Here is an 11503-nt window from a genome sequence, read left to right on the forward strand (position 1 = left end):
AATGATGACCTCATTGTCCCCACCCATCCCCTCCATGGCCAATCTGCTCCTGCTTGCCATCAACTCAGGTGGCCAGGCCAGACGCCAAGTATCACCCTTGGCTCTTACATGACATCAGTTTAATTCCATTGAGCTCTCTGGCTCATTCACTTCTTACTTGTACTGCTACTGCCTTGGTGCAGGGCACCATCACCTCTGCTGCTACTTCCCGACTGGGCACCCTGTTTCCTGTCTTGCCCTACTCTAATCTTTTCTCTCAAGAGAAATCAGAGGGATCCTTTTAGAGCTGACCATGTCACTCCCAGTTTAAAATCCTTCAACATCTGCTATCTGCCCTCAGGAAGGAGTCCCAAGCACTCAAGATGGCTGCCTCTCCCACTTCCCCAGCCTGAACCTCCTCTTCTACCTCCCTATCACCCAGCCCCTGTCCTGCCCCCAAACACACACATATGCACACACACACACACACACACACACACACACACAAGCACTTGTACTCACCCTCTACATTCCAGTCAAACCCAAACATGTGTGGTCTCAGAAGTGCCATGCTATCTTGCCATTCCTTTTGTCTAGAACATGGTTCTCTTCCACTTTCACCCCACCCTTCCCTTGGCTAGCCCCTTCAGGTGTCAAAAGGAACTTCCTCTGGAAGCCTTCCCTGAGCCCCCAAGTCTTGGCCAGGTGTCCCCCTTATACACACACACAGCTTAGAACTTCTGCTCTTCTCTTGGCAGAGCACTGGCTATACTGGACCAAAGTGCAGGTCAGAGCACCTGCCTCCACTGTGCCCCAAATGCTGAGAGGGCCTGGAGACCATGAGTCAGCACTTGCTAAAAATTTGTTGAATAGATGAATTGAATGGAAAAGCCCAACTTCCTGCTTTAGAGCACTGTATCAAATTCTGGGCTGGGTCACCACAGACATAGGTAAGCAGCTCAGATCTCTATTTGCTCTGCTTATAGGGATACTCCCCAGGGATCTCCCAGGACCCCTCCTGGACAACCCCCATTCCTCCTCAACCTGAAATACTTTCCTAGGGTCTTCCTCCTGTATGGTAGGGAACCTGCAGGCAGGGATCCCGCTAACTCTCTACCCATTTGCTTAGCATAATTTGGCCCTGAGAAGGCCCCTTTGCCTCTAAAACCCCTTTCCTATTATCAGTTCATGCCTAAAATTCTCCCATTAAGCCCATTAAATAAAATCTCAGTATTTTTGGCATAAGTTTTAAATCTCTAGGCAAGGTGTGACTTGGAAGAGAGGGATGAATCGGATACCCACAGTTCCAGCATTGATTTGTTTTTCAGTTCTAAGAGACCTGGTCCCACTTCTATCCACAAGGTTGGGAAGGGGAAGGAGAGTACAGCTGAAGGAGGGGGAAATCCTGGGAGAGGGAGAGATCACTTGACGGAGTGAGGCCAGCAGGGGCCCAGAGGATACTCTGGGGCAGGCATCATTAGCTAGAAGGAGAGAGATCGGCATGTTGGCTATGATGAACGGTTAAGCAATGCTGACCCAATTTTGAGGATTTCGGAGACTACAGGGGATTTCCTAGGCACAGATGGTTCTAAGCCTTGTTCCTCTTGGAGTGATAGAGGGCTTGGTCATTGAATGACACACCTTCTTTCCCAGAATATGGGTGGCAAAGATGACTCAGTGAGATCTATAGATGTTGAGGACACTATCTTCCTAATACCTCTGGAGACACCTGCCTCACATTTGTTGGGGTACTGGCTTGAGTTTTAACTTGATTTTCCCAAGAGGAATAAAAGCTCTTGGACCCTGGGAGGTTTCCAGGGCTCCATCTTGTCCTGGCCCCAGGCTGGGTGGAGCACTCCTTGACAAGGGAGTCATCCCCAAATCTCATTCCTTTCAGACTCCTTGAAATCTTGGGAAACTCAGACACACACTTGGGGACTGAACCAGTGTGGAGCTCATTTTTGATCGAAGCTAGAAGGGAACAGTTTGGGGCAGGAGTAACCCAGGACCCAGAAGACGTTGGGATAGTTGCCAATCTCATCAGGCAAGGCAACAACAGAGTTCAGCTGAGGGGATTCCCAAAGGGGATCTGGAAACCTCCCAAAGGCAGCCTCTGTGCCAGAGGGGCTTGTGGGGAAAGGGAAGAGGAGGGTGGGGGGCCAGACCTCAGCCCATTTGTCTGATTGCCTGTGCCCCTACCCCCCACCCCAACCTCTGGGATGCACAGGGGATGGGTGTGGCTGGAGAAGACAGAAGGAGCTTGGACAAAGGGAAGGTCTGCACACACAGGTGCAGGCGTGCCACAAGTGTGCAGCCTGGGTGACCCACAGGGTTGGGACAGACACACCTGGGGGGGGGTGGAGGCAGAGGAGTGCAAGCTGTGGGTATCCTAGGGGTGAGGGGAGTGAGTGAATTCTGCCCAGGGGTGAGTGAAGTATCTGTGTGACCCACTGTGGCATGGGCAAGAAAGGCAAAAGAAGTGGCCAGGCCCTGCCCAGGGAACACTTCTCAGATCACTCTCTGGTGGCCTGGGAGGCCCCGAGAAACCAGAGAAGTCCCTTGGTCTCTTGCCAGCCTCCTGGCAGAGCCAGGCTCAAACTGACACTGGCTGGCATGGGCTCTGAACACTTTGGCCTCCAGGGGGGCCAGCTGGAGTCCTTCCCTACGCCCTGGTTTTCCCTCAGCCCCAGGGCCCTCTCACTTCTGTTGGCATAGTGGCAACAGTTTGTCAGCCTCTCCCCACCTATGCCTATCACCCCAGGAAGTCATGCAACCCCTTCCTTAGGAACTCAGGTACCCTATCACTTGGATTCCCAATCTTCCTCTGCCTGGCCCCAGCCTGCTTCTCCTGCTTATCCCCTCTACCTCACTCCCCTTCCCAGAGTCCAAACACTGGGATCAAACACTGCTTCCACTTTAGGCAATCTTTAGCCTCAGTGTGCAGAATGGGCCTCAGCATTACCCTGGGGTTGTTCAAAGGAGCAAGTGCTATTTGGAGGCCTGCCCCTGGCCGTGCACACAGATGCCTTGTGGCCTCTCTCTCTCTCCCTCAACATGGCCTCTCCCGCAGATCTGGAGCCCAGGACCTCTGGTCTGCCCCTGTCAGACCCCAGGCCCTCAGAGAAGCCTTCCTTAGCTACTCTCGGCTTTCAATGTCCTCCTCTAGTTCTTTTTTTTTTTTTTTTTTTTAGATTTTATTTACTTATTTATTTGAGAGAGAGAGAGAGAGAGAGAGAGAGAGAGAGAGAGAGAGAAAGTGAGCAGGGAGGTGGGAAAAGAATCTCGAACAGACTCCTCGCTGAGCACATAGCCCAGTGCTGGTGTGGTTCGCTCTCAGAACCTGAAGATCATGACCTGAGCCCAAACCAAGAGTCAGATGCTTAACTGCTTAACTGCTTAGCTGACTGAGCCACCCAAGGGCCCCCAGTCCTAAATTCTATAGTGGTAGGTTCAGAATGTCATCTCCTCTTACTAGTCTATAATTGCTTTGGGTTAAATGCACACTTGGTAACATGGCTCTCTGCATTCTGTCTCCCCGAGGCTCTCTCTACCTAGCTGAATCCCAGGGTGAGGGCAAGAGGAAAATGATGGAACTCTGGGGGAGCTTGGTGGCTCTTAGGCCATGCCTGTGTAGTCACCAGTCAGTAGGGACACCTAAGCCATGGGGCTTTGACACAGAGCTTTTTCCTTCTTGAGGGCCAAGCTTCACTCTGGATGGAGCAAGTTGAGAGCAGCATCGGGAGGAGATCTGGGTTCTCCTGATTTCTCGAATTCCATCCGAAAGATAAGCATGAGGGGAGTATCCTGCCCACCCAGATACCTTCACTTCTCTCTTAAGCCAAAGACTTCCCAGGGCCCCCATAATCTGGGAATGCAGGCAAGACTGGGTTGAAAGTGAAGTTAAGTCTACAAGAAAGCACTGCACAAACAGCCCTGGTGAGTCCGACCATATCCATGGGGCTACACTGCAGAGCTGGTGCTATGTGGCTTCTGCCACGAACCCCAGAACCCAATTTAGGACCCATGCACTGAGAAGGGGCATTGGGACTAGGCTGACAGATGGGCCTCTCCTTCCACCTCTAGCGGCCCACAAACTCATGCAGAAGCAAGAGGGGCCCACCATGGGAGAAGCTGCTGCTCCTAGCAATGGGTGCTAGAGGAGGGGGAGTAAGGAAGAGAGAGTGAGGTGAACACGGTTCTCAGACCCAGGTGGTCTGCAGGGGCCAGTAGTGCCAAAGTAGCAGGTGAGAGGAGGGGCCTGGAAAAATGATATAAACCCCAAAGCCTGGAATACTACCCGAGTATAGCAATCACCCCCACCCCCACCCCCCACCCCCACCCCCACCGCCACTCCTCTGATGTTTCTCCAGCCAGGGCCTGACTCAATCCAGGTCCCATGAGCAGAGAAAGAAGGAAGACAGGAGGATACTCACCCATATCAGCCTGTCGGACATTTCTCATCCGGATGACCTTCACGGTCAGGAGATGGCATGGAGACAGCCCACCCTGTGGTTGGAGAGGATAGTGGGACACTCTTCAGACTATGACTACTCAGCAGCTCCAGAGCCACGGGCTCCCACTGCTCATTCCCAAGAAGTCTCCTCCCATTCAATCCGCATTCTGGGCCCCAGAGGATCACTGGTCCCCAAGGCTGCGAGGTGAGGGGCTTTCTCCTCGCCCCACTGCTAGGAGCCAACACACCTTGGAAGAGGACAGCTTCAGGCCTGTTCTGTTCACGCTTCATCTGTTTGAATCTCAGGATTTGAAGCCCCTTCCCTGAAAGTTTGACCCAGGCTTAGAGGAGTCTATTTACCATCCACTTCCAGCCTGTACCCATGGCAGACGACACTGGACTCCTCCAGCTGACCAAAAGACCATATTTATAGAGGCCTTTGAACTATAGAACCCTTTACACTCCACATAGTTCACCCTATGTTGCCAAAATCACATTACAACTTTTTAAAAGGATGCAATTCTTCTCTATTTAAAATATTATTGGAGGGTGCCTTAGTTAAGAGTCTGCCTTTGGCTCAGGTCATGATCTCAGGTTTCTGGGATCGAGTTCTGCATCAGGCTCCCTGCTGGGCAGGGAGTCTGCTTCTCCCTCTCCTTCTGCTCATCCTCTTTCTCCCTCTCTCTCAAATAAATAAAATCTTTAAAAAAGTATTATTAGGGTTTTGGAAAAACCATAAAAGCAGGAAGAAAAAGTCTCCAGCATCCCATTACTGATGATCACTATTATCATTTGTTTTTGTTTTTGTTTTTTAATGTTATAATTATTTTTATTTTCAACTCAAACTGTACACAGATAGTTCATCTGTTTTGGCTATTATCAGAGACAACATTGCAATAGTTTGCTAGCATCTACTGAACACTTACTATTTGCCAGACACTATTCTTACATTTTTAAATCTTCATAAGATCTTTATAACAGATATTAATTTTTAAAAAGATTTTTATTTATTCATGAGTGACACAGAGACACAGGCAGAGGGAGAAGCAGGCTCCCTGCAGGGAACCTGATGTGGGACTTGATCTCAAGACCTGGGATCATGATCTGAGCCAAAAGCTTAACCACTGAGCCACCCAGGTGCCTGAGATATTAATCTTTTTAAATTGAGATAAAACTGACACACAAAATTATATTGGTTTTAAGTGTACAACATAATGATTTGATATACAGATATTGCAAAATGATTACCACAATGAGTTTAGTTAATACTCATTATAGTGAAAACATTATAGTGAAAATGATCTTCTTCTTGTCATGAGAACTGTCATCATGTTGATGTCTATCCTTGCAGCCTCTTCTGGGGCTTCCTTCTAAACAGCCACAATAGAACGACACCTGGAAAGGCTGCTACCTAGACCCTGAGATAGAATTAGGGCCTCTTCTTCCTCAATCCCCAACAGTTTCCTCAGAATCAGAGCCAAAGCCAAACTGACATTATAAATAGGCCTGAGGAATCCTTTGGTGAGGTTAGCTCTGAAATGTTGGGTATCTTCACAATTAATAACTTGATCTCACAGGATTCTGTTTAGCTATGTGATCAAGTCAAAGGCCACGCACACCACTTCTCTCCTGGTTCTGGAAACATGGCTAGGCCTTTGCCAGACCCCACTCTGGGCATAATGGGCTCCTCGTTTCTCACTCCCGAGCTGGCAGAGCTGGTGTCCTGGTCTGATCTGGTGAGGAAGCAGGTGTCAGTTTTCACCCAGGAGAACAGTTGTGGCAAAGCCTGTTCCCACTGGCCTACTTTCTCAGAGGGCAACGACAGTTCACATGGGCCGCCAGAGGCCTCAGGGCATTTCCTAGTGTTGAGGGGCTCTCGGCCATCACCGTCCCTCTCTTGCCTCCCAGAGGGGCTGCTCTGCCTGGCCCCCTTATGTCTAGTCTGGAAGGGAGCATTCACAGCTTCCAGCAGGACCTCACTCGAGGTCCTCCTGTCCTCCAGGAAGAGTCTGCTGCTGCCACGTAGCCCAGGTGCCCTCCAGTGAGGCTGCCCACCTCTTCCCACTCTAACCCAGCAGTGCTAACCACCTCAGCCATGACCTGTTGAGCGTCTGCTATATGCTGGGCGTTGAGTATAATCTCTACATTCCATCTTGCTCTGTCCTTACAATGACCCGCGAAGCAGTTATTAGCCTCACTTCACAGATGGCGAATCTGAGCCTGAGTTCTCGACGTCTGAAACTCAGCTAGAATCAAGAGGACCTTAAGTGTGAATCTAGTTCTGATTCAAGCTCATAACCACGACCATGGTGTCACTTTACTTGAAAATGACCTTTACCTTTCAACACAATGACAGGTGTCGCTTGCCCCTCATGTCCTCTTCCTCCTCCAGCTTTTCCTCTTAGAAACTCTTTTCCTTCTTTTCACTCTGAATTCCCCCCAGGCTCCAAAATAACCCCCAAACTCTGATAGCCCTTCTACTTGTAATGCTTTCACTGGCTACATTCCTGCCAACATATTCCACAACCTCCCTCTTTTAAGGAGTCCCACCAGAGCCTAAGGGTTTTTGAAGGAGTTCCACTCCCAGGAGCCACAGAAGGCTCCCGTGTGGTCTACCTTGAGTCTCAAATCACAGCTTCTAGCTCTGCAATTTATAGGAGAGACCCAATTCCAAAGTGCTTTCTTGCCAGCAAGGGGGTTGAGAGATAGCTCAGAGGGGTCAGGCTGGGAGGAAGGCAGTGGGAACATGGGACTCAAGTCTTGGGCCCAGATGATTCCGATGACCAGGTTGGTGAAAAATGGCCATCTTGGATAGAAATGAATGTACCCATTTTGCTTCAGATATAAATAACCAGCTCAACTGAAGTGGTGCTAGAGATAAGCGAAATTTCATGGCCCCAGAGGTAATTGATACAGTAAAAAGATCCAAAGGAACAAAGCACAGTGTCTGTGGCTGTACAGCTGGGAACCAGAAACCAGCAATATTACGGGACCCAAACTTATGGGGTAGTTTACCGTGTGGTAAGGGGAGCCACTTTAAGGACTCAGACAAGCTTGTCCCTAGGATGGGAGGCCTTGGCTGGTTATCAGGGAGAAAATCAAAATATTTGATGACAGCCATGGCTAGGCATCATGCCAGCTGGGATGATGCCTAGCCATGGGATGGATGAGGATCCTTCAGTTCATGGGGCATCAGAGGGTCCTGGGTAAGGACCAGGGAGCACTCAGGGTTTGGAGCTCCAGGCAGGGACTGTTTGGCAAACAGTACAGAAGTGTATTCAGATATGGTAATAACCAATACAGCTGCGTGGAAGGGTGGGCTTGACGGCTTTCAGGGAAGCCACGTGGGAGAAAGGGCTCTACAGCTCAGGCCACAGACACACCCAGCTCTGGCTCCCGCCTCTTCCCTGGCCTTGATTCCTGGGGCTGATCTTTCCAGGACTCTACTTCCCCTTGAGACCTACTCAGGACAGGCAGATCTTGCCAGCTCACATGGAAAAGATGTCCCGCCTTGACCCTCAGGACTGGCTATTAGGCAATTCAATAGTCCCCCTTCCTATCCCCATAATTATAGGTAGGACCTTGGTGGGGGCGGGGAGCGCAACTGCCTAAGCTCTTCCTATGCACCAGGCCCTGGGCCCGACCAGGCGCACCACATCTGTTCTCATTTAGCCCCCCAACCACACTCTGAGGAGGGTGGTGTTATCCCAACTTTGTGGAGAAGCCTGGGTTTAGAGAGACTGCATCTCACACAAGGGCACAGTATAGAAGCAGCAGGGCCAGGACTCAGGTGCAGATCTACCTGACAGCAGGGTGGCATCCGGGGCGCGGGCACTCATAGTGAGTTAACCAAACTGGCTAAAGCTAGCTCTGGGTCATGCACTGGACTACTTAACAGCAGAGGCAGGAGTAAGCCCTCCGTTGCTGATTCAGGGCTCTCCCTGCACCCCAGGTCTAGCTGTCACCACAAATCCATCATTGGAAGTTAGCCATGGGCTTCCAGGGGCAGGCTCCCAGGTTGGGGTGGGAATTCGGGAGGTTGGGTCTGACAATCATGTTTCAGAAGTGGTGGGTGTGATACCCACCCCCAGGCCAGGTGGACCCTAACCAAACCAGCCCACAAGGTTTGGGTGCAGGAGAGGGCAAGACAGCTCCCAGGGAGCCTGTGGGAACTCCCTCCTCAGGGCTTCTCGAGGCAGGCCTGGCTGGTGATGCCGCCGCCTCCTCCCCAGAGAGCTGGGTATATACATCCCACCAGTTCCTTGCAACATCTGTGTCAGAGCTTCGAATAGCCTGGTGATAGCTTCCAGTATGTATGGGCCTTCCCTCAAAGGACATCACTGGGATGAGGACTTTATGGGACCTCAGAACATTTCCCAGCTGTCTGAGCAACATCCCAGACCAGGGGGTTCCTGGGAGGAGCTACCATGGCTCTTTCCCTTTGCATCACACAGGCTAGGTGAGGGTCAGGGCAAGAAGTCCAGCTCTGAGTCACAGACCCTCTGGGACCCGAGAGGGACAGGCATTGTTCTCAGCTGCTTCATTCCCTGCTTCAGATGCTCTATCGCTTCTCTGGAAGCTCTCCCCCAGCCCAGGTTCCAGGGGCTCAACTAGACTGGGGAGGCAGGAACAACAGCTGACCAAAGGCTCTTCCAGTCCCCTGAGTGCTGTGGGGAAACGTGGGCGCCCCCCGAAGGTGGTACCTGTCCTGACCATGGCAGCAGGGCACCAGGCACCATGCAGCTCGGAGCTCTCCTCCTTGGGCTCATTGGAGGCTGAGTGGGGTCTCCATCTTCCACCCCGAAAGGACAAGACACTTTCAGGCCATTGCTCATCTCATTCAGTGAGTCAGTGTGGCCTGGGGGAAGGGCCCGGAGAGGAGAACCGGGAAGAAGTAGCTGCTGACAGTCCTGGCCATGGCATGCCCATGGCAAATTGGAAGCTTGAGGTAAATGAGAAAGCTGAGGTAGAGCTGGTCCGGAGCCCTGGAATCCTGGCCTTGAACCCAGAGTCTCTCTAGGAGGCCCTCAGGAGTCAGATGGTGGGCCCAGGAGTCTTGACCACAGATCCAGCTGAACTTCCTGGCTGATATGACAGGTTGGCAATGCCACCAATCCTCATGAGACACCATGCCGCACACTTGCACAGCATGGCAAGGATGTCCACAGGGTAAATGCCCGTTCACCGCTAGCTCAGGCAAGCATGGATCCACCCCTGGCAGTTCCGAGCACCGTCTACCCGGGTGCTGACCTGGCCCCAGATGGCCCTGTGCCACACACAGCACCTTGTCGAGTCTGTGGGTACCCTCAGCTGAGCCATCCATCCAGGAGCCCCAACTGGACCAGCCCACACCCCCAGTGCTAGGTGGGGGCTGCCCAAGCCTAAGTGCTCCGTGTCTGGAGTCTACAGTTCTCCCAGCCCTCCCCGTGCCTGCCTCCTGCCCTCAGCGGCCAGCCCCACCCACCCAGCACTTCTCCCTCACCTCCAAGGCACAGGGGGCTGAAGGCTTGCCATCTTCTGCTTGGCATAGGTCTGGTAGGTAGTGGGAGAGCCAGGCAGGCATCTGCTTCTGGAGCATCGTGGCAGCTCTCCAGCTGGGTGGCAAGATTGGGAATTTATATTCTGACTCAGAGCTCCGCCCTCTGGACACCTCTCTGCTGTGGCTGGGATTGCATGGGGAGGGGTTACGGTGGGTAGGCGGATGGGGGGTGTGGGGGGCCTCAACTCTTTAGTATCAAGGGACTCAGAGGCCTTCAGATCTTGGAAATGCAGGAACCAGCAGGGTTCCCCAGGTCCTGGCCCTTGGGGTCAGCAGTCTGCTGGCCCCCAGAAACTCAGAGCCAGCTGGCTGTCCAAGGGCACGGGTGGTGAGAACAGCATGCAGAACCTTCACAGTTTTCAGGTTAGCCCAGCAAGGATTTGGGAAAGCTTTCCCTCTTTAGCTTATCAAGATCATGGCTCAGAGATGCCCTTCTGGGCATCTGGGGGAATGGGGGGTGGTATGCTCCCTCCTAATTCCACTTAGTCCCACAGCTTCATACCCAGGAGCTGTGGACAGGGACCTCGTGGGAGGCAGGGAGGTCAGGGCTCCCAAAGTTAGAGGGAGAAGAAAAAATAATTGCCTGAATCCTTGGTGAGGAAAGGGTCAAGTGCAAGTGTCCCCAGCTCTCCCTCCTGGGAGGCCAAGTGGAGAGAGGGTGTGCCCAGCCTCTGCCTATATCAGGGCAGCTTAGAGGATGCTCCTGTTCCACCCAACTGATCTCTATCTCGGCCTGATGGCTGGCTCACTCAGAGGCCTGGTGAGGTGACTTCGCCTGCTTGGCTGCCCAGCTGGGTACACTGGGAGTTTCCTGCCTGAGCTATCGCCCGAGGCCCTACAACCGGCTTTTCTGGCCCACATATTAAAGCGATTTTGTGAAATCGAGGGTGAGATCTGAACACAGGGCTGACTAGGCCCGAATGCATGGATGAAACCCAATCGGTGGTATCTGGGGGACCCTTTCCTGTGCCAGGCAGAGGTGCCTCCACCCTGCTCCCCTCTGCCTGTCAGGCCCTCCAGAAGGTAGATGGGGCCTTAGCCTAGACCCCTCTTAGTGTGCATCCTTCCCTTCCCTTCCCATCTACCCCACTGCCAAGGACACAGACTCAGTACCCAACCCCTCAGTGGAATCCATTAAATTCAATTTAGTTCACACACTTAGTGAGTACCAACTGTATACATGCTACTAAGAAAGGAAATTCAAGGCCTGAAGTTGCTGATAGTCCAGGTGATGGTGGGTGGGGGTGGGTGGGACAAATGCATTCAACCCCTCAGAGGCTGAGGTCCAAGTCTCCTATGGTAACGGAGAAGAAGCAATACATCCTAGAAGAAGTAATACAAATCCTTCACATTTGTAAACATCCATGGTCTACAGAGCTGTCACTTAGCTAATAACTGGCTAGGGGGCCCAGAAAATAGGAGGTGGATTTGGCTGGGAGGTGAAAGAGTAGATCTGGGAAGACTTCATGGATGAGGTAGCACCTGATTTGGGTCTTAGAGGACAGCTAGGATTTCAAAAGCTAATGAGAGGT

The 11503-nt window shown here is 52.0% G+C and overlaps 1 protein-coding gene across 2 annotated transcripts in view; it reads right to left on the reverse strand.

The window, feature by feature from the left end:
• PLA2G4E (phospholipase A2 group IVE) overlaps positions 1-10010 on the reverse strand; it is a 34501-nt gene extending 24491 nt beyond the window's left edge. The window contains exons 1-2 of one of the 2 annotated variants that reach the window (XM_055316800.1): positions 9915-10010; positions 4413-4485 (exon numbers count right to left, since the gene is read on the reverse strand). In XM_055316800.1, the coding sequence (XP_055172775.1) occupies positions 4413-4485; positions 9915-10010 (169 nt within the window). Of the gene's footprint in view, positions 1-4412; positions 4486-9135; positions 9223-9914 lie in introns of those variants that run through there. The other variant, XM_055316801.1, reaches the window with a different exon arrangement.
• Between the last annotated feature and the right edge of the window lie 1493 nt (positions 10011-11503).

This window comes from Nyctereutes procyonoides, unplaced genomic scaffold, assembly GCF_905146905.1.
Source record: "Nyctereutes procyonoides isolate TBG_1078 unplaced genomic scaffold, NYPRO_anot_genome, whole genome shotgun sequence".
Taxonomy (NCBI): domain Eukaryota; kingdom Metazoa; phylum Chordata; class Mammalia; order Carnivora; family Canidae; genus Nyctereutes; species Nyctereutes procyonoides.